General features: G+C 35.4%; 1 protein-coding gene across 1 annotated transcript in view; it reads left to right on the forward strand.

The window, feature by feature from the left end:
* LOC140148731 (G protein-coupled receptor kinase 5-like) overlaps positions 1 to 24741 on the forward strand; it is a 102396-nt gene that overhangs the window by 56789 nt on the left and 20866 nt on the right. Inside the window, 4 exon segments of the mRNA XM_072170780.1 lie at positions 3408 to 3485; positions 12205 to 12305; positions 12807 to 12899; positions 18008 to 18071. Of these exon segments, the coding sequence (XP_072026881.1) occupies positions 3408 to 3485; positions 12205 to 12305; positions 12807 to 12899; positions 18008 to 18071 (336 nt within the window).

Consider the following 24741-nt stretch of genomic DNA (forward strand, 5'->3'; position numbering starts at 1 on the left):
TTCTCCTGTGGTCTTAGAATATATTGGTCATGTACTTATTTATAACTGTATTTGTGTGTATCAGGGATGTGGTAATTTGAACTTCACTGGGTTAGCTTTGAACTTGATATTTTTCCACGTTGGGTTGTATGGATTTCAACATAGGTAATAATCTCAGCTGGGAATATATTACCATATTGCTTACACCACACAGCCATGTACACCTACCCACACACCCCCACATGTGATCGCCTCCAAACGTGGACACTGTTGAGGACCATGCAAACGTGGTAGTCTGAATCCGTACTCAATCAACATACTGAGGATGTTTTCCGCCATTTTGTTTGTGTATGGAATTTAACCTAGCAACTGCGGACGTTATTTCTTATGTACCGATAGAGGTCGTATATCGCAAATACCGTAACCACTCGGGTATAAGCCCACCCCTAGATGGCAGATTTCACTTCAAAAATGGGGTGGGCTTATAACCGAGGAAGGGCTTAATTTAAAAATAAGAACAATCACCCCATTTGTATATGCCCAATGTACCAGTAATTTCTATCTTTTATGTCAATTTCTTAAAATTATAAGTGTGGAATGTTAATTATCAACTGATATTTTTTATATTTGTTCTTAAATATGAGAGCAAAGTATTGATTTGATTTAAGAACTTGGCCAAAATTTAGTACTGGGCTTATACCTGAGTGCACCCTTGTTCCCAGAATGTTTTGAAAATAGGGGGTGGGCTTATAGCCGAAGGTGGGCTTATACCCGGGTGGTTACGGTACATGTACGTGCATTTGCGGTCGTTTGCAGACCTCCAGAAACCAAGGACGGTCCCCCATTGCAGGGTGGTCCGCAGTTTGAATGTGAAGTGCGAGTGCATGTCCTCGTTTGCTGGCAAAAACAAACGCACATAACACGTATGCCCCCACCCACAATTCGCACTCACATATACATTGTACATGAAATAACTGGCAACTGTGGACAGTGATGGCATATTCACTATTCAACTGTGGATGCACCTGGATTTGAATTGTTACCCTTAAGGGGTGGGGTATGAACGTTTGGACAGTATTTATTGTGGGACATTAGAGCACATCAGACATATCGAATTGCATTCTGAATACGAAGAATGTCCTTCTGATATCAAATAATTTTGATTTTTAGAAATTCGCAATATAATACACATTTTATGGCAAATCATTAAAAATTGATATTTTTGATATTTAACAGTACTTGAAGTAAACTTTATAAATCTGATGATTTATACTTAAAATGTATGTAGGTGGGATGAAAAGCCGACGATCAATTGAAAATTTTGACCTTTCGTATTGAAGATATGGATTTTTTTTCCCAAAACACCAAAAAAAATAGGTCTTTTGGGGAAAAAAAAATCCATATCTTCAATATAAAAGGTCAAAATTTTCAATTGATCGTCGGCTTTTCCTCCCAGCTACATACACTTTAAGAATATATCATTAGATTTATAAAATTTATTTCGAGGACTGTTATATATCAAAAATGTGAAAAATATCAAATTTTAATAATTTGTCATAAAATTTGTATTATATCGTGAATTTCAAAAATGAAAATTATTTGATATCAGAAAGACATGCTTCAGTATTCAGAATGCAAATCGATCGCCTGAGGTGCTCTCATGTCCCACAAAAAAATACTGTCGAAACTCCATAAACGCTCATTCTAGATCCCTTAAGGTTATTTAATATAAAGTCTCCACAAAAAGTAACTCAGCTGTTATACATACGCCTATAGATTCAGAACTAATAATTGTTTTCACAATATTTCAACATAGCGAGAAGGATGATTTATTTACACGCATTTTGATACCCCATTCGTCAAATGTCGTACAATATTAACAACACAGTAGTGCTTTTACAGAAAAATACCCGAATTTAAAAGTTGCAGTTTACAGCGATCAATGGTTATAATGCCAGCACTGTAAACACGTAAAGCCCGCCATTATCTTCGCGCTTACTTCAAATCAATACAAATAACTGCAACTTTTAAATTGGGGTAATTTTCTTTCAAAACACTACTGTATAGTCAATATTGAACAAAATGGGACAAATGGGGTATCAAAATGCGCGTAAATAAAACATCCTTCTTTTTATGTTGAAATATTGTGAAAACAATTATTAGTTCTGAATCTATAGTCGTATCTATAGCTGAGTTACTTTTTGTGCAGACTTTAGATACAAGTACAGACTGACCCTGCGGTTCTGGCTGTTCAATAGAAGCAAAAGTAATTAAAACATGCAACTTTATCCAGCTTTGAAAAAGAAAAGATTTGGGTACCGAGAATTGGTGAGAACATTACAGTCAAATGGGCCTCCCTAAAGCTAAAATTCAGATGCTTGGGGGCACTGACCCCTGCCAGGGGCCTAAGACAGGGCCCCTGTACCCCACCCAATTTTGGCTCGGTCACCTCATTCCCTCAAACAATTTCAGCAAAACCTCCCTATTTCCTATTCTGGAATGTTGGCATCTCTGCACTCCCATCATCCCCCTCCCATAACCATTGACATCAAAGGTTCCTGGGTGTCCCATCCCACTATCATCTATATCCTTGTTTGCTACTGCTTACAAACACACTCACACTTTTAATAAACTACAGTGTTCTGTTGACATGAAAAATCCAAGTTGCCAATGCAGCCCTACTTCATAGTAAGTGTATGGTAATATATTAAATTGAAGGTCATTATTTTATTGAGTTACTTGTTTTTTGCACTACACATTTGCTTTCTTATTAAGTTTTTTATGAAGAAAATTTATAGTGATAGATAATTTAATTGTCTGCACTGTTTATTTGATTATTTTGTTGTTGACTGCCCTGTAGGGTTTTATTTATGCAACTGATGAAAATGTATTCAAATGCATTCATATCAATATTACTTTGTAGTGTTACTTCCTGGAAGAAACATTTTTCTATTGTACAATCACTATGAGCCATGATGACCTCATCCCCAGTGTCATAGCTCAATGACTTCTTTTCAACAACCATAGCTTAAAATTTGACCTCAAGTTGTTTAAAAGTACGAGTTTTTGTCCCCAACATAGTCAAAGGTCATTCTATGCATGTAGAAGCCTATTGGGGTTAAAGAACTGCATACTGACAGATGAGTATGTTTGATGATACACAACCAAGAGGAAGAAATGTTGAGTGGGCCACTGGATTTGATAGTACGAATAATTTACATGGATTAGGATGAAAAATTCACAGTAAGGTTCCCCTACTTTGCTCTAAAATTATAATTTTGTAATTGTGCAGCTCTTGCTCTTGTGCAAAGAGGAAAATGCCCAGGGAAAATGCAAAATGTACTTTTTAGTAGCCTTGTGGTATGAATATAAGATGTCATAGTAATTAAACTGTAAAAATTTTGCAATGTTTTTTTTTAATTCTCCAGCGTGAATATGAAGTTTCACCAACAGATGGCCGTGGTCAAAAGGCTCACGAAATTGTTACCAAATACCTCTATGCAGATGTAAGTTCCTCATTCTTTATCATTAATTTCATTTGCTCAAGTCAAGAGTAGCAAGTCTAAACTTTGGCTCACCTCAGGTTCGGTAGTGACGCGGTGAGTATTTCACTGGTAGCAGTATCAAAAGGCACACGTAAATGCGTAGTGTGCACAGATGCATACAAGGGCGGTTTGTTGGTACGCTTGCTGCGCAACAGTGGAAAAACATTAATGTCACTACCGAATTTGAGGTAACCCAAAGTTATGTAGGATCAATAAGACAAATAGAAGTGAGCATGTCATTTTAAAAATATCACACACTTACACACTTGTGGTCTGCAACGATAACTAAGGTAGGTTCAAGACAAGTGCTATCATACTGCTATAATCATAATGTTATGTCTGTTTACATGTTCTGAAATATTCTTTGCATGATTTTTCCTGATTCTGTCATTCAGATCACTTTTGGGGAGGTGAAGCAACTTCATTTTGCTGGTTCCTTCATTTATATAAAAAAGCTCTTGGAACAAAAATATTTTAATAAGGTTTTATTTTGTATGCTGAACATGTCACTTTCAGAAAGCATGGTAGTAGCTTTCATGTGTGTATGAATGTTTGGTCAACATCTAATGGGCAGTCATAAGGGTTGGGGGGTTATGAATATGTCAGTGACCAGAGTCAAGGTTTTATTACCCCCAGTCAGGATGACCCCCTTCCGGATACACAACCCCAAAACAAATTATTCTCAAAAGGTCAAGAAATGTGAAATTGGTAAGAAGGTGCACGTGCATACTTTGAAAATTTTGATTGTAAGTGCAAAGAATGTGCAAACAGCACATGAACATTTTGATTGTAGTCCTAAATATAAAACTTCTCAAGCAGTGAATTGTTTTATACCAATATCAACAAAGAATGACGGCTACAAAGTTTCCTTCATCCCCTGAACAATAACCGATTTGAATACTTTACGGGCAAACTTAACCAACATCGAAGACAAAGCAACCTTCAAGAAAGCAATAAACAATGTTTAATAACTACCTGCAAGTGCAAAACAACTAGTCTCCATGACCAGGTACTCTACCTGGTTGACTCCCAAATTGTTGGGGGGTGTTGGGTAGTATCAGCACAAGACAAGAGTGCATTTTTCATTGAAAAAATACATAAGCACCTCTATTTTTCCAATTTAACATTTAAAAAATGAAAGAATATGCTATAGGTCTGAAATTGACCAATGTAAGAAATATGGATCGGAGCAATTTATCTTGCAGGTTCTAAAGACAGAGAGTGGTATTGGTAACATGCACTCCAGTTTGGCTTCATTGTGTATAACAGGTACATGTAATAGATAGCATTACCTTGAAAGTTGGATGTTATGCAACCTTGTTAAAATATGTACTTTGTATATAACCTAGTAACAGGAAGTACATGTAGTACATTATACAGTTGGGGAGGAAGTATATTGTGCGCTCTTAAAATAATAGCCATGTATCTTTAGCTGTGTTTCTCTGTTTGCCTGTAGGTAAAATGTACTTGATACATATACTGCACACCAAAAGTAATAATAATAATAAAAACGTATTTATGGGGCGCCTTATGCCAGAACTGACCTCAAGGCGCCTTTACAATGATGATACTAAACTACAAATATAAACTAGTGGCAAATGGTGGTCATAGACCACAAACCTAGCTGGGGCATGTTGGTGTTGTGGAGGTATCTGACCCCTACACAATGTTCCAAAAATGCTCCCCTGGTCATGGGGTTTGTTTTCACCGAGTTTGAGTCCCGTACTCCTAACAGATGTCCAAAAAATTCAATTCTAAGATTTGACCCCAGATGACCTTTGACCTGACCTATGCATGATGTTCCATAATGTTCCCCTGGTCTTGAGGTTTGTTGTCACCATGTTTGAGCCCGCACCTCTTACAGATATCCAGAAAATGAAATTCTACGATTTGACCCCAGATGACCTTTGACATGACCCTTGCACAGTGTTCCAAAATGTTCCCCAGGTCAGTAAGTTTGTTGTTGTGGAGTTTGAGCCCCGTACCCCTAACAGCTGTCCAGAAAATGCATTTAGAAAATTTGACATCTACATGACCTTTGACGTGACCCCTGCAAAATGTTCCCCTGGTCATGAGATTTATTGTCACTGAGTTTGAGCCCCATACTCCTTACAGATGTCCAGATAATGCAATTGTAAGATTTTACCCCCTTAATGACCTTTGACCCCAATTCTGTGTACAAGGTATGGGCACTGGGTAAAGCCGATGCACATGTGTAAGTAACGTCATTGTAATATGTAATATGTGGCAGAAGAAGCATTTTGAAGATATTTGGTTATATACCTAAAATGCCCCTTAATGACCTTTGATCCCAATTTTGTTTGCACCATATGGGCACTGGATATAGGTGATACATATGTGCAAGTTACGTAATTGTAGGGTGTAACATGTAGGAGGAGAAGCATTTTGAAGTTTGTTGCCAGAAGAAGAAGAAGAAGAAGAAAGAAAGAAGAATCGGAGAGCATTACAGTACCTAGCTGGGGGTGTAAACCCCCCAGCTAGGTAAATATCTTAAAAGTACTATCTTAAGGGCTGGGGTATGAACGTTTGGACAGTATTTATTTTGGGACATTAGAGCATATCAGACATATCGAATTGCATTCTGAATACGAAGAATGTCATTCTGATATCAAATAATTTTGATTTTTGAAATTCGCAATTTAATACACATTTTATGGCAAATCATTAAAAATTGATATTTTTGATATTTAACAGTACTTGAAGTAAACTTTATAAATCTGATGATTAATACTTAAAGTGTATGTAGGTGGGATTAAAAGCGATGATCAATTGAAAATTTTGACCTTTCGGATTGAAGATATGGATTTTTTTTCCAAAAACACCAAAAAAAATTAGGTCTTTTTGGGAAAAAAATCCATATCTTCAATATGAGAGGTCAAAAATTTCAATTGACTGTCGGCTTTTCCTACCAGCTACATACACTTTAAGAATATATCATTAGATTTATATAATTTACTTCGAGGACTGTTATATATCAAAAATTTGAAAAATATCAAATTTTTATAATTTGTCATAAAATTTGTATTATATTGTGATTTTCAAAAATGAAAATTATTTGATATCAGAAAGACATGCTTCAGATTCAGAATACAATTGATAGGTCTGAGGTGCTCTCATGTCCCACAAAAATACTGTCGAAACGCAATAAACGCCATTTTAGATCCCTTAAGCTACAACAATGATAACAATATTGGCAAGCATATATACAAAAATAAAAGACAGATCATATTGGCAACCATATAAAAGACACAGGCCTACCACAAAGGCAAGCATAAGTACATAAGCATGATAAGTAAATTACACAATAAAGTATCAGAACACTTAAAAATACATGTACAGCACGGTGCAAACACTTAAAATACAGCACGGTGCAAACACTTAAAATACAGCACGGTGCAAAGAGAAAAACTTTTCATCGACTTATCTCTCAAAACATGCTAATTATGAGGCTGAGCACGAAGATCGAATGTTGACCTGTCACACTATAATGAGCTCGTTATAGAAGAGCTGGAAGGAATCACCCTGAAGGGACATAACCCAAATTTGTCACTTTTGAAATGCTCTCTTTTTCATTCAATTCAGTATAACATTGGGAAATACAGTTGCATCAAGCCAAATGAGGTATCAAAATGTGCAGAACAAAAGTATCCATTGTTGATTATTTTTTGCTGAACCATGAAATGGTATCAGCCTATATGAGTGAATGTTACTATTGTCTGTCCAAATAACTTAGACACCCGCTTTTTAGGATATATTTCGAAAAGTTTTCACTTTGGCAAAAAGTCATGAAAGAAAAGTTGCTAAACACGGTCAGACCTAACAGAAATTATTAGAAAAAAAAAAAAAAAATATTCTTCCTTGTCTAGTTTTATTCAATTTTGACCGATTTACAGCAAGATATCTGGGTCCAGCCGAATATTCCTAATGACTTGAAACTTTTGATGGGATAATCTATTTACAGTAAGGGGTGTTTGAACATTGTAGTCATGCATATTGATCAGTGATGACACCCTTTTTCTTTGATCCTTTTACTAATTCACAATAATGGCGGTCTACTCGAATGCATTCAACAAAAGCATGTTTGCAATCACCGCGAGAGGTCGTCTCACACGCATAACAAATACACTACGATCAAATAGGTTGATGACAATATTTGATTGAATGGACTGTGGATTTCGGTGAAGGACACCGGTTCAAATCCTTTGTTTGGAGCCAATCAATAATTTCATGCACAACCTCTATAACTCAAAAGATGTCACAGTTGGTGCATTATAACAAATGATAGGGCAAGTTACTGTGCGTCTGGAGTGTATTGTGAATTATACTCCTCACCAATAACATCAGAACATTCATAGTAGGGTGATTCACAAAAAATGAACTTGGTATTTTTCAACGGGACACCCCCTCATTTTGTTCATTTTGGTAATAAAATTATACCTGCAAAATATGAAAAAAATTCATAACAGTTTAGGGGGTGCTACCGGTCAATGAACTTTTGTACACAAAGTCAATGGGATTTTTTTGTCAAAAATTTCAAACGCTTATTTCAGGGCCTAAAAAGTCTACCAGGCTTGCAAAACTGAAGTAAATGTTCAATGATATACCTAACTTTGTGAAAACATGAGTTTTTACCAAATTAAAGTTCATAGTTGACTGTAATAATAAAAAATGTTTCAAAAGTGACAGAGGGAGTGTAGCTCAAGAAAAGAATACCCTGGGATATCCCCGGAATCCCACCAGGCACCCCAAATTTATACCTTATTGAACTGAACTGTTGATAAAAAAAAAAGATTAAAATTCTTCACATATTAGTTTACCCCAATGGTGATACCAGCTTTTGAAATCTTATGTAATAGTAACTATCAAAATCCATACATCTGTATCAGGGGTGGTCATTATGGCCATATACCTGATGAAGATTTGTATTGTTTGAATTGAATGACCACAGGAAGGATTAGATTCACCATGGTTGAAAAGAAATGTATATAAATTGGGGTCACAACATTGGATAGTGGCCAGTTCAAAACTACACCTTGTGCAAGGTACTTGTGACAAGAGCTAGAGTGGCTAAGACTCATTTACTACTGGATTACACATTAAACATTACACTACACTTACATAAAATTACAAACCTACACACATTCAACACTTGAATAACATAATTTACAGTTACAAACCTACATACATTTAAAAAAAAAAAAAAAGAACTAGAGCCCCATAAACACAACTTTATATTAGCCAAGTACCATAATATTTTGGCTGTTCCAGCAACTGCCTTGCCCCAAATGTAACAGTTTTCACAAAAATGCAATTTTCTGGAAAGCGGGTAACATTTTTACAATTTTCTTTAGCATTTATTTTAAGGACATTACTCACACTATGATCAAATATTTTTGGCACAATCAGGGAAAATTAACATGGCTTTTTTGTGTTGTAAAGAAAATGGCTCATAAATCCCATTGACTTTGTGTACAAAAGTTCATTGACCGGTAGCACCCCTAAACTTTTTTGAATTTTTTCATATTTTGCAGGTATGATTTTATTACCAAAATGAACAAAATGAGGGGGTGTCCCGTTGAAAAATACCAATTTCATTTTTTGTGAATCACCCTAATTCATAGGGCATACAATTTGTATTTTCTTGGAATTGGGCCAAGCCAAAAGCATGCACAGAACAAGATTCAAATACCGCGCCGAATTGTTGTAATTGGTTGAGGGACAACTGGGATCACTGCGTTAATACACTAAGAATAAATATACCAATAAGAAACACTGTCTGCATTTTATGAACTGAATTATATTTTTCATTTTTATAAAATGTTTTTGGTGAGGAGTATAATTAATTTACTATTCATCCATTCACTATCCAAAATCACAATACCTACAAATCTGTATAATGAGACCTTCCAAAATAATGGTACCCAACTTCTACGGATTATTTTTAAAGTGTTGAGAAAAACCTTTAAATTTCAATAGAATTTCTGGTAAACTCTCACTCAATGCTTTGGAAACACAAAAATCCCGTTAGGTCTCAGCGAATGTTAACACTTTTCTTTCATGACTTTCCTTGAAAGTGGATATTTTTTCAAATAAGTAACAAAAAACTGGGTGTCTAAGTTAACTGGACAGACAATAGGTTACTAGCTTACTAAGTTACTAGCTTACTAACTCACTAACCATTTGGTCTAAAATGGACATATCTCTAAATGCCACGAAGGTATGACCCCATGAGTGGTGTCATATGAAAGAGGAAAACATAAATATAATAAAAATATTTCCAAACGTCAGAGGTCATCCAGGGGTCACAGGGGTCAAAAAAGTCATTTTAACCAAAAATGCTCTGATTGAGCTTAAATTTAAATGCAATGATCCTTATGACATTCTCAACATGTTTAAAACATTTCCAAATTTATTTAAGGTCATTAAGGGGTCATAAAGGGGCCAAAGGTCAAGGTTTTCAAAATGCTCCAATTGAGCTGAAATTTAAATGCAATGATCCTTATGGCATTCTAAACATTTAGAAATAGTTTAAAATTCATTTAAGGTCATTAAGGGGTCATAAAGGGGTCAAAGGTCAAGTTTTTCAAAATGCTGCAATTGAGCTGAAATTTATATGTAATGATCCTTATGACATTCTAAACATTTTTAAAACATTTTACGATTCATTTAAGGTCATTAGGGGTTATAAAGGGGTCAAAGGTCAAGTTTCCCAAAATGCTCCGATTGCGCTGAAATTTAAACGCAATGATCCTTACGACATTCTAAACATGTTGAAAATATTTTAAAATTCATTTAAGGTCATTAAGGGGGTCATACAGAGGTCAAAAGTCAAGTTTTCAAAATGCCAGCTTTCCACGATCAAGGTACTGTATATTAAAACGGCAATTAATGAAACAGTCTTATTAAAAATAATACTATCCAGCACAGTATTGTTGCTTGATCAGATCGTCACAGTCATCCGCCTTAGAACTTACCTCGTGCCCGTGCAAAGGGCACAGTTGCTTTAGTTTATTTTATATTCTTTACTTTTCCTCTTTCATTAACACCACTCGGGCGGTCATACCTTTGTAGCAACTAGCATTTCGAGATTATGTCCATTACAGACTCTGGGTGACAGTGGTAAAGGCCTACCACAATATACTGCCGAAGCCACATGGTTCAGCTATGGTGCGGTTATCGCTCTAGTTTTGATAATTTGTTTTAAGTGTTCAGTTCGGATACTTTTTGTGCGCATGCAGTTTATAATGAAGTTAAACCAGTTCAGTTCAAAAGAGCCTTCTGTGAACCCTTTGTATCTATGAGAGTTTTATATCAATTACATATAGTGTGTCATAGGAATTGAACCATGATATGTGAGAAAGTTTTTAATTCATGACGTTAAATTTTATTAAAGAAAAGCAAAAGCCTTGTGGTCTTTCTTAGTAAATTAAATGAACTTTCTCAGCAAAACATAGTGTGGGACTTTCTCAGTAAACAAACTTCTCATTAATTGAATGAACATAATTTTCTTAAAAACAAACATGCATGTAATGGTGGCATGTATCTGATCTTATATCAGCTGATGACCTTTTCCTGAAATTTGTGAAAGTATCCAATAAGATTTTAACTCCAACTAGTGACACTACATGTATGTATACCTGTACAAAGTGTGAATGTTACTCATATATGGATGAAACCATAATCAGTCTCACTTATTAGGAGAAGATCTATACATACCATGAAATTTCAAGCCACCATTTTGATGCAGCCCTGATAACACTATGGACCACAATGGCCTCATTCTCAGTGGCATAGTTCAATAACCTCAATTAAATAATCGTAGTGCAAATTTGACCTCAAGTTTCAGAGTATGAATTTTTGTACCCAAATTTTCAAAGTTCATTCAATGAATGTGCAAATGTATTGGGGTTAAAGAACTGTGCCTTGATAGATGAGCATGATGTGGATCCTAGTACTAGTAGTATGCGCAACACTCTGGTAATAATTGTTACACGCGATTGATGGCAAGTGATAAGTGAGAATGTTGACAAATGTAGACTGTTTATATTTGCAGAAGGGTACATGTAGCAGTGCAAGAGCTAGGCCTAATGCATTTGGAGGCTCTCACTGGTGTACATCATTAAAGCCAAAGCGCCAGGTAAAAATCTGGAAAATATCAAGTTTTGAATACTAAGGTACATTTTGTGGTCAGCTAATTGATTGGTATAAAGGCCATGAAAGGACAGGCAATGGGTTCTTATTTCAAAACACTGAGGCAAATGTAAAATTAACTGGGTCAGGAGTTATCATGGTTACTTAGTATTTGCAAAGTTTTCTAGAATAGGATGTTCAAAATGTTATCAATATCTCTGCAGTTTTTCCTGCATTCATACATGTAGGCCTATATACATAAAATGATAAGTGGTAAAATGTGGAAGTTATTTTATAATCCTGTAAATTTATAAATTATTGTAAAAGAAAACTGGAGATGAGGGCATATCAACAATCATGAGAAATACTACACACAGAAATGATTAATGTAGCCAGTGTCAAGGGTTAGCAACTTTGTGGTGAATCAGCTAGTCAAACCAGACCCACATTCTATTTGGGGTTCACAATGATCTGGCGCTTTAATGCGTTTGTTCTTTTTGTTCTCTCGTTTTTTTCCCCACTGGTACAGTCCCCAGAAAGAATAGAAGAGATTAGCAATGAACTAGTGACACAATGTCAAGAAGGCCTGGAGAACTCACCTAGCAAAGATCTTTTTGAACAATGCAGAATGTGAGTACTACTAGTAACAAATGTATAATTTACTTGCAGATATTCGTGTACATTAATAGTAAATTAAATTTATGGTTCATGTGCAGCAATAGAATTGTCATGTTAGCCTTTCTGAAATGCAAAAAGACGAATAGATGAAATTGATAACATAAATTGGAGACAAAATAATAACATAAAGTTAGAAAGGTAATTGGTATGAGAATGTATAGGCCTGATACACAGGAAGAAAATATTTTTAATGTGTAAAGCGTAGCTAGGGTCTTGGTTCATACGTGGGCAAGGGGGAATTGTTCCATGAAGTTTAATCTGGGATCAAGATTCCCCACTTTCGAATTGCAAATTTTGACACGCTTCACATGCATTTGTCCCCCCATTCAATGAAAAGTTTTGATATTTAGCATTCATTTAATATTTTAATGAATAATTTACCTTTCATGATGATGTTCTTGTTTTGTTCTTTTTATATAATGCTCTATTTTGTATGATTTGTTGTCCTGACAGAGTTGTTAGAGAATATCTGAAAGGTGAACCTTTCAAGGAATACCAGAACAGCATGTATTTCGACAGGTTTTTGCAGTGGAAGTTCTTAGAAAAGTAAGTAAAGAAGGCTAAGATTTGTGTTGCTCAGTAAACACAGATCTTTGTCCATTACATCTCATGGCACTACGAAGTCTTAAAAGTTTTCAGCAACTGAATGGAGTTTAGAATGAGACTCTGAACTGGGAATAGACCATTTTGGGAATAGATAATTTTGATAAGCCAGATAGCCTTTGTGTAAGTAAGTAGCTCGGCTAGAAAATATGCTGGAAATGAAGACGTACTGCTGAATGACAAGAGTAATGATATTTATAAAAAAATAGTGAATATTCTCAGTCATTCCAGTCGTTGAAATCACAGTTTTGAATTAAATCTTTTACTGGAACTTACTTTTACGACTTGCTATGTTGCGTCTAATACACATGACCAGCCCAGCGGATCAGTTGCCTGATGAAGTCTGATGGTATCAGACGCAATGTAGGAAGTTGTAAAAGTAAGTTCCAGTAAAAGATTCAAAACTTTGTTATCATATTTATATTTCCATAGGTCTTGCTGTTCTTTAGTTACGGCCAGTAATATATCAAAACGAAAGGTTTTGAGTGTTTCTCCCTCCTGAGAAAAATCATGCACATGGGGTGGAAATGACACCTTATACCATTCCTCTTGTGTGTCAGCTATATTTGTCTCAAAATTGCAAGTACCTCTAGGCCATGCTTCCCTGTAACCAGCCTTAAATACAGGAGTATTAAGCTACTTGCACAGTTCCGCCATTATGCACTATGTGCGGGAGAGCCTCGAACTGGCAGCATACATGAAAGGAAGAATTATGTAACCTTACACAGAACGTTATGACTAGTTCAATTCCCATTCATGTATGCTGCCAGTTCGAGGCTCTCCCGCACATAGTGCATAATGGCGAACCGCAAGTAGCTTAATAGAGTAACTGATTGAGCCTATTTTGTGATATTGTCTGTTCGGTTTCATTTGGCTTTCAGCTCAATGAAATATTGCACCATACTGATATTATCGGTTTTGTTGCGAACAAAGTTGGATAATCGATTGGTTCTTTTGCAAACAATGATAAAAATCTGCTAAAAAGGAAACACTTTCAAATGAATTCGTCTCAGAATTTTTTGATTTTCTGAGAGTGTTTCATGAGTCATGTTAATGTAAGTGATGCATTTCGTCAACTAATTTGTTAAATTTGTTTGTACAGACGAATGATGAGCTATTGATCAGTACTTCTGGACAAGGACATTATTACTAATATAAGAGGCAGTGGACTTGTTAATTAAGTGATATACAAAGGAAAACAAAATTTGATTTATACACAAAACATTTCCATTAAATTATTACATAAACCAAGTGACAAGTAGCAATTTGTTGTTGACGTCAGAAAGTGACGGACGGGTGAGCTATCTTTAGCATGCGGCATTTTACATTTGATACCATTCCTTGTTTGGTAGGCAAGGCCTGATTGTTGTTCCTGGTTTTTGTTGTTCACAATATGCATTGAACAATGGGTGCAATGCAATGTAATTATGACAGAATTGACTGTTGTGGGCATGATGGCATGTGTGAATTGATATATTGTTCACATTTGTTTATTACCTGGTTGGACACATCAGGGGAAAATCTAGCATCACAATATTGACTAAAATGGACCCTTGCAGTTGAAATCCATACACCATCTATGGAAGACATGACCTTAATCTTCTACACAGGGAGTGTGAATTTAAAATAGGGTTACCTGAATGGGGGTTGCATTTGAAATCTATACTCCCTGTGTGGGAGATTTAAGGTCATATCTTCTATATGGGGTGTATGAGTTTCAACTGGAATAGCCAGATATTGTCCAGGATAGATATAAATAGCACTCACATTTTGATTGAGAATTTGATGTAAGGGTGTCATAATTTTCCTACCTAACCTGAAAGTATGCTGCATATGAAGACATGTGCTGCTCCATGACAGGTTTATATTGATACGTACCTCGTGAAAAGTTCCTTGCTCTTGTGAGCTATGTTTAAATTGGTGCAATATATGTTGATGCTGCATTCAAGTTATCTTTGCTATGCGTGTTTAAGTGTCTTGTGTTGAAAAGAAATATTACATGTACATATACAAGCTGAGATAACCATGCGGTGATCTTCAGGATTTGACAATTGTGTGTTGTGTTAGCAAACATGGGTAGACTACCGTTCAAAAGTTATTATTACCCAAAACCAGTGCCATATTTACAGAAAATAATAATGATAATTATCTTGAGACATAATCATAAGGTTATAGGCCTGGGCGTCAAGTGGGCAATGCTTAAAAATAAAGCGTGGAACTATGTGTTGTAGGCCATTTTGAAAACCTGCTTTAAAATCACTGAAAAATACCATGTTAGATTTTAGAATTTTGATGCTATGAAATTGTGTGTTTTCGCTCATTGTTTGGCATTTTTGCTGAAATATTATCAAAATTCATCTGCACAACATCACTCGGGTTTTAGTATGTTTACACTCGGTCTCTCAGAATTGAGGGCATACTGCCAGTGTAAGGTAGTTGCAGTTCAGTATGTTCTAAATAATACCTTTAGGTTAACATTTTTCAGGTTGACTTTATGGTCGTCTAACTCATATAGTTTATCAGGTACATGTATTGTTGCCTTTTAACTGTTCAAGTTACGAATATGAGGAAATTGCGCACGAAATTAGCCACTTTTCCATTGAAAACTGCAATCAGCAATTATTACTGTTAACCATAAAGATCACAGTGCTACAGTGGTGTAGCAAAGATCAGCTCTGTTTCATATCAGTGGTTGAAATGACCAGGATATCTGCGTCATGTGATCATACTTTGAATCAACTGAAAGCATGCCTGGAAAAAATGTAGAATCCAGGCTCATTCCCAGGAATTTTTGTGAATTTTAGGGAAATTTTTCTTGTAAATGTAAATACATAAGAAATCATAGGAAAGCTTACTATCTTGTAAAATTTGTGGCTGGTCTTAAATTGTTATTGTTTTTTTTAATTATCAAAGTAAAAATTGAGGTTTCTGTTTGAAGACCCTCAACTGTTTGCTGAAATTTTTCATAATGCATGCAGGACTAAAAAAAAAAAACAGGCATGAGAATTTTTCAGTTTTTAAACAGAAATTCCTGTGGTTGTTTTTCGGTTGTCTATTTTTTGCCGAAATTTCTTTGCTTGTATTTATTTTTATCCTGTTTTGGAGCATTGTTACCAGATTTTAGATATTTTATCCTGTATTTTCAATTTTTCATTGAAGTGTATTTTCTGCCTGAAAAAAGATGTGTGTCATCTGCTTCGACAATGGGCTATTCCACTTAAAAATCCATACACCTTATATTGGAGATATGTCCTTAATCTTCTACACAGGGAGTGTGAATTTCAAATGAGGTTACCTGAATGGGGAATCAATTTGAAATCTGCAAATCCTGTGTGGAAGATTAAGGTCATGTCTTCCATAGAGGGCGTATGTATTTTAACTGGAATAGCCCAATGGCTAGCTCTAATGCAATATTGCTGACCAGCCAGCTGACTGACTGCCTGCATGCATACCCAACAATTGTTTGGAGCTTCAACGTCCAACAAATCACATGTTTTCTATTAGGTTACAAACGCACTAGCACTCCTGCAAATGGTTTATTACAATAGCCATAGCCATGGCAACAGTTAAACCATTTATTGGCAGAACTAATGTTTTTTTGCAGTTCTTTTCAGTTTGAAGCTACTGTGTCATTTTCACTTGATATGTAGGTGTGTGTTGATTTTCACCATACCTTGTGCCAATATGTTGATTTTCACCATACCTTGTGCCAATATGTTGATTTTCACCATACCTTGTGCCAATATGTTTATTTTCGTTTTTAATATGAGGTGCAATAAACACAATATGTTCATACACTCTGGCAATATTAACAGTGGGCATGACTGGCCGAGAGCTGGTCATAACAATTTACCTGCCGGTTTATTGAGCATAGCAATTGTGAAGTAAAATTAAAATTATATCAGAAAATTTAATTGCAGTTTGCAGTTTCATGTGTAAAGCAGAAGTCACTTTAAAGAAGTTTGCATTATTGAATGATAGAGCACATCGATAATTAACTGCTCTCTTTCTGCCAATATGAAGAGTGGCAACACCAGAATTTTTTTCTGGGAGGAGTGGGAACATAGGAGGGGAAACATAAATTTCAGGGGGCTCAAAAATCATTAAATTTTCCGCAAAATTGCTGCAAAAATGTTTAATTTTCAATTTTATTTATTTTTTATTGGGATTTGGGCGGAAACTGGGGCAGGGGCAAGATCTCTGACTGGGGGTATTTTGTCCCTTCCCCTCCCCCATGGTGCCACCTACCACTCAATTTTCAAATGTATCGAAATGTGTCAAGTTTAAGCTGTACAGATATCCATGGGTAATTTTAGTTTCCTTTTTTTCCCAGTTTGATGTGGAGAGACATTTACATTAGTAAATGATTACGTTTATTCCTTGTACAAATTTAATCGATTATGATGCTAGTCATTTTGACGTATTGCAGGAAATACACCTTATATGTAGCATATTTTTCTATTAACTACTGCAAATAGTATTGTTAAGACTGATGCAATACTGAGCAAGATTATGTGCCATGCGTTATTAACCTATATCATGTCACTATGTTGTACAATTGAATTATTTCAACTGCTAATGTACGTGTACGACATTCTTACTGCGTCTTCTATTCAATTCATTTAGCAAAGTCAATGTTTTATTTGGGTATTCTATTTAAAGAAGTGTGGAGCACTTCTATTAGTAACTCGAGATCAGTGTACTATTGATCTTACAGATTTAAAACTAGCAACAAAATATTTTGCAATAAACACATGTGGCATACTTCAACAATGTATGTTACTTGAGAAAGAAGCTAGGGTTGTAGGTATCAACATAATTGAGTAACATTCATGAGCAGGTATTAGAAATATGTAGTTGTTTATGAAAAAAATTACAGACTGAAATGTATGATACCTGTAGACAGACCAGGAAGGAAAGCGACGGCGGTAACATCTTCCTGATAACCTGATTTTGTCAAGTGTATTGCTGTATTGTACTTTACATTGAATAATGCCTTTGTTATACAGTTGTATATTGTAACATTTCTTACGTGTTTTTTTTATTTACAGTTTACCAGTAACAAAGAATACATTCAGACAATACAGAGTACTTGGAAAAGGTGGTTTCGGGGAGGTAAGAATGGTTTCTTGGCATAATTCTGATTTACACTGTGCATCCTGTGTGTTAGGGTTATAGGTTGATTAGTGTTTGAGGTATTCCAGAATTATCCCGCTTCTTTGTATGTTGTTGACTTTGATGTATAAATGTCAATGATGTGTTGTTGTTGAATCTGCTCAAAATCAGAAGCCTATAGAGGAATCCAAATTCACGCATTCCTACACCTGACTAGCAGCCTTTAGTTGGGTAGCCGTCGTTACTTGTTTACAAGTGTTGTGATTCGAGTTTCTGAATGTGGCGGTAAAACATTGTGCCTTATGGTTGATTTGTCGCCTTCAGACATACAAACCGCCTCAAAAGTTAGGTCTTTGTAATAGGAAATTTTCTTTCTGAAAGGCACCTGTCAACAATGCCAAGAAAAGTTTTTTTGGCCTTGTAAAAGTACCATAAGTTCATGGGGAGTTTGATTGACAGATGATGTCAGACGCAAACTAGTCTTTTTTAATTCTGTCTTTGATTATAGCTTCCATATTTATTGAAACCAAAACAATAATAAACAAGCAGATTATCAGTACCAAATCACTTGGACACCTTGCACTGTAAATCAAGGAATTCATTTGATTACAACCTATAAAATCCCCTCTATCCCATTGCAAGTGATGTTGGAGCAAGTATTTAGCACCATTCCAATAATCAGGCCTCTTGTTAACAATATTGAATGGGGAAAGGGAAGGTTTTCGTATTGCTGAACAGTTTTAAAATTGATCCTATTAATATATGCAATAAATCTATTATAGTCCGTATGCCTTCCTCATGACAGTAATTTGGATTTTTTATTGTATCTCAAAACATAATGATAATAAATATATAAAAGTATACATTTTCAGAAAGGAAATGATGCAAGGAATCCAACAAGCATAACAGTTCCCTGCACAAATGAGCAGTTTTTAAGAAAATCACAAAATTTGATTTTACTTTCCTGCCCCAAGGAAAGTATGGACATTAGTATGGTACAATGTAGTAACATCTGAAATGGCAGCCATGTTGGAGGTAGACTCTATGTTCTACTTTGTCATTAAAATGTCCAACACGGATTCCAGACAACAATAATTATATCAGACATGATTCGAACAGGTGATCAATAGACAATAGTTGTTGTGTTCAATAGTTAGATGAGAGAGAGGGCGCAATAGGTGAATTAGTATCAAGGTTGACTGGTAAGTTAATAGCATCCAGATAGCCGAGGTGAAATTAAGGTCAGGCTAATCATCCTGTGATCTGATTATTAAAAGATGATTGGCTCATCAACATACAATAATATCATTTTTAAGCTTGAAACTTATACTCGGGAAGCGCAGATCATACTGAAATGTTAATTCCCATTTAAGAACAAAGTGTCCAGTTCATCAGCACATTACCTGTAAATATCTGCAGTAGAAAAACTACAATTTTCTTAGAAAGCTCCAAAAGCTGTAAAGAATTAATAACACATTTCTTACATAATACATAATGGAACTGTAAGAACAGGTGTCATTGTACTGAAATTTGCATTTAATACTTACACAAGCACATTTTGCAAATAAGCCAAATCGGCATTAGAAGTTTGCAATGCATTGTGGGACAGTTTTTGCATTTTTAGGACACTTTGTCCTTTGACCTATCGCGAAAATTCAGAAATATTGGTTTTGTGCATACAAAAATAATTTAAAAAAGTTTTACTAGAATAAAAACAAATCCAAAAAATATTTGTTATATAAATTAATTATTTAAATATTTTTAATGATAACATTTTTACAATAATAGATAAATAAATAATAATTAGAGCAATTTCCCTGATATGTCAGAGGTCAAAGTGTCCTAAAAGTGCTCTCAAAAACCGGAAGTTACAATGGCGATTAGGCTTATTAAACCATACAAATTGGTGGTACTTGCAACATCTGAAGCATGACATTTCATTGTTGGTATTTACTCTATTCAGTTTGATAGCACCTACATGTAGGATGCTATAAGTATATCATCCAAGGTTGATGCTTATTTTTCTCAGTTTGGTTTGAAATAAATTGGGATGGGCGCAAGGTGCCCTTATTTGTCAACATTATTTATTTCAGCAGTGTGTTAGCAAGTGCTCTATATAATTTTGCATCTTATATAAAATAACCTTCACACTTATGTAGATTGCTGCTGCCAGCTTTCCAATTAAGTACAAGATGACCTTGTTCCATACATTTCCTTCAAATAAACAGCAATTTTTAAAAATCTGCGCAGCTGTAAGCGGGAAGTTCATATAGTGGACGGACAGCTTTATAGTTGCATAGTGGCATCATTAATGCGTAATGCTTATATATTAATGTTAACACAAGCATGGACATGCCTAAGCTTATGTATGTACATTACATTGCACTAGCACTTAACTCATTCTTGCCGGTTTCCCATTGGGCTGTGCCAGTTGAAATCCACACACCCCCTACTGAAGACACAACCTTAATCCTCCACACACAGAGTGTAAATTTCAAATGGGGCTACCTGAATAGGTGACTACATTTGAAATCTACACCCCCTGTGTGGGAGAGTAAGGTTGTGTCTTCCATAGGGGTTGTATGTATTTCAACAGCCCATTTTGGAGCAGACAACACTGAATGATGGGTGGCTCCATTTGAAATCCACACCCCCTGTGTGGGAGATTGAGGTCATGTCTTCCATGGGGGTGTATGTATTTCAACTGGAATAGCCCATTTTGGAGTAGACGACACTGAATGGGTGACTCCATTTGAAATCTACACCCCCTGTATGGGAGATTAAGGTCATGTCTTCCATAGGGGGTGTGGATTTCAACCAGAATAGCCCATTTTCTAGATACAAATTGATATATGATTGAATTGGCAAGTGCTGCATTGTGGTTGCTGTCTGTGTCAACACATCACAAGGAAGAAAAAAAAGCACACATTTTTTTCTTGCTCTAGACATGCACAATACGTAATTTATCAAATTGCTGCCAAGGTTAAAAGAGAAAGAATGGGTGGGGTGCGTTATGTTAGTGCTCTGCTTGTGATTACGGGTAGTGTTTTGAATGATTCAATCGTAAGGATTTGTATGCCAAAGAATTTTTTCTTTTCCTGGAGACAATTTTTTTGTTCATTTACGGATGAGTTTACATTCTGAATTCTTATTCACATAAATGATCTTATCAGTATATATAATGTACGTTTTGTAATTAGATCTCTCTTCCTCCCCCTCTCTCTCTCCCTCTCTCCATGTCAGGATGATGATTTCATTTAGTGCACATAGTAATTATTACTTGACATATGTGCTTTTATTGCTGTGACTTAATACTTGTTTCTATTGCGGTCTATTTTTATAATGGGGTTGCAAATGGGCTGTTATTCATGGAAGAAGGGACCTTGATGATTTTGATCCCTGGGAATCCATAGATTTTTATTTAGAGAGACACGGATGCAGATGATAAAACTGCCAACAGAACAATTGTTTTAAAAAGAGTTTGAAAAATATTTGTAACACGATCAAGGGGAATGAATCGCATGTCGGCAATATTCAATTTGAAGTTTTTGACCTTGCAGTTTACGATTGCTACATTTGATGCAAACCCCAACAAAATCGGATATTTGGGTACCGAGTTATGAGCAAATTGTCAATGGCTGAAAACAATATTATAATACAAAAGAATTTGAACACTGTTTTTGCCAATATCTCCCAAACAATATTAGCGACAGCCGTGGTGACATCCGACTCATTCCTCTTGATCATGTCACAATTTAGTTTGTATTGAAAGATGTATATACATTAGGGCTGAATGCTGCACCTGAAATACATGATGCTATGATGGTGCATATTTGATAATTGATATTTATTCAATATTCCTTTTAATCATTTCTCATGGCAAGTCTGCAAGTTCATTCAGTTTTTGGGATGTTTTGGGTTTGCCCCTAGAATTGAACAGATGAACAATTCAAACCAATATCACTAGAAATGCAACTGTTTATAATAATTTTACATCTATAGCAGTGGAGGAATTTGAGTTAACATTCTTTACCTTTTTCCAGCACATTGACCGATTCAAAAAAAAAAAGAAGAAAAAAAGAAGAAGAAAGAAATACTATCATTCTCTTGCTGTTGTTTTGTCCTTTATCACGTTTATTGTCACATTTGTTACATGTATTACTATAATGCATTAACTCATGCGCATAAAAAATCACATCACTCACTAATGTATAAAAGATAGTACACTACTACGCAATGTGTCAATTTATGAAAATTGAGTTACTTTGAGTAAACAATTTACCTAGTACTGCTGTCCGTGTATGGCTATTTTCACAGCAGTTTCTCTCTTAGCCTCTGGCATGCCTTCTTCATCTAAACTGTTTATATGTCCAACCTTGACGTCACAGCATTGTAATTAAGTCTTTGTTTTTTTTATTTGGCTAGAATCTGAATCATGCTTCTACGATTATAATGACAAGTTCAATTGACATATTATTTTGCTGGTACTCTTATAATATTGAAAAGCAAGACTTTGACTAAAAGCATGCATGTTTCATTAGGATAAAATGTGTGCAATAAATAAGCACAATGCAGTGATTGTACCGCATAATTGCGTAGAATATAGATTTTCTCTTTCAGGAGATGGAAGTCCAGCTCATTCATGAAGGTCTTATCAATCTGAAGTGCTGTACTTAAAACCATCTCTTAATTGGAATGGAATTTGATAAATTTCACTGCATTATGGATCTTGTTTCTAGAAATTGATTTCATAGACCAGAAAAATATTGTTATAAAAATAGCATGATTTGTACCCGAAAATAAAATTCTCTCTATTACTCAGTATCACGAAGTAAATACGTAGTATAAAATTGCAAACTTGAATCTCATAGGACCAGGCTTGGTACCAGCAATTAACATAACTTTATTGAATAAATAAATAAATAAATAGATAAATAATTTTTTTTACCGCAACCATTCGGGTATTAGCCCACCTTCAGCAAAAAGCCCACCCCCTATTTTTCAAAACATACTGGGAACAAAGGTGCACTTTCGGGTATAAGTCTGGTTGTAATTTTGTCGAAGTTCTTTAAAAATCAAATCAATGCTTTTCTCTCATATTTAAGAACAAGAATATCAGTTGATAATTAACATTCCATACTTATAATTAAAAACATTGACATGATAGAAATTACATCGGACATAATTTATACAAATGGGGAAAAAACATAGATAGATGTTAGAAATTATTGGTACATCGGACATATACCAATGGGGATGATTGTTCTTATTTTTAAATTCAAATACTAGCCCCTTCCCCTTCCCCTTCCCAATTCAAATACTAGCCCCATTTTAAAGTGAAATCTGCCATCTAGGGGTTGGGTGGGCTTATACCCGAGTGGTTATGGTATATATATGTAGCACGTTTTCCACAGGATTCAAAGCACTGTAATTTCGCTGCCAGTGGTGAATCATCAGAATTCTGATTGTATCACCTAGGCCGGTTGCAGCCAAACCCGGCGCAAACCTATCTGCACTTTGATTGTTATATCCACCAATTATCTGTGCAGTGTGCAGCTCCCCAAATTTTATTGGGTGAAGGAAGTTTTTGATAACCAAACAACTGATTGCCGATTTTGAAATCAAGGAAACCGGTGATCCTGGAGAAAATCTTTGAAAGCGTTCATGGATTGGGATAAACCTAGTGCACGTACAGTCCTTCGGCATGGCTGGGGCTTTGAACTCGGGACTCAGTGGCAAGGCAAGAGAACAACCTCTGTGACAACTTGCTCTTCCTATACTGCAATGCATTACAGCCTGGGTAGTTCCTCTTTTTGGGGTGGGGGGTGGGGTGGGTGGGGGGGGAGGTCACTTCCAATGCTCCTTCATTCAAACCATCTTCAGGGTCAGGAATGATTGTACCAAGGCAAATGCGTACTGTGAAACAAGCACAAATTTGCAATTTGAATGCTACAATTTAATTTGCAGAATATGACTACTTTGAAAGATTTCTTTTTCAGACATTCTTTATTGATGTGAATTTAGTAAGTTCTCTCACTTGAAAAAAAAGAAGATCCCCTGGGGAAGATCATGCCCACAGATCATGTTTGTTTTATAGTGTATCAAAAATTTAAAAAAAATTGTATTGAAGAGGAATGAAGTTTAGTGAAAAATAGTATTAGATACTGCATTTAGTTGTACTTGTACTTTCGGACAAGTAATTAAGTATTATTTTTCATAAAAGTTTCATAGATATTAAATGCAGACAGCCTGGAGGATTTGTAAGAGTAAATGATTGATGAAAATGATCATATTAATATAATAATGAAATAAATGTCATGTTATCATATAGTATGTACCTGCAGGGCTAATGCATTTCATCTGTCATACAGAATCTTTATGCAAATGTTTATTTTCAGTGAAAACAAATCTTTACTAATTAAAGTGGAAAATTGTCCTTGACCCTGTACACACTATGGAATTTTCTTCTTTCAACTAAGTTTGAATGAAGATTATAAAGCATTATTTTCTAATGTATACGCACATGTCTTCATTTGACGAAGATTATAATTGCTTCGTTCAACGAAGCTAGAAAGGTTGTTACGACGAAAGAATAAATACTGCGCTTGACGAAGCTATTTTTGTAATGTGTATGCTCGCTTCGTTCAACGAAGGAAAGTGATCATGTGAC

Source organism: Amphiura filiformis, chromosome 3 (assembly GCF_039555335.1).
Source record: "Amphiura filiformis chromosome 3, Afil_fr2py, whole genome shotgun sequence".
Lineage (NCBI taxonomy): Eukaryota > Metazoa > Echinodermata > Ophiuroidea > Amphilepidida > Amphiuridae > Amphiura > Amphiura filiformis.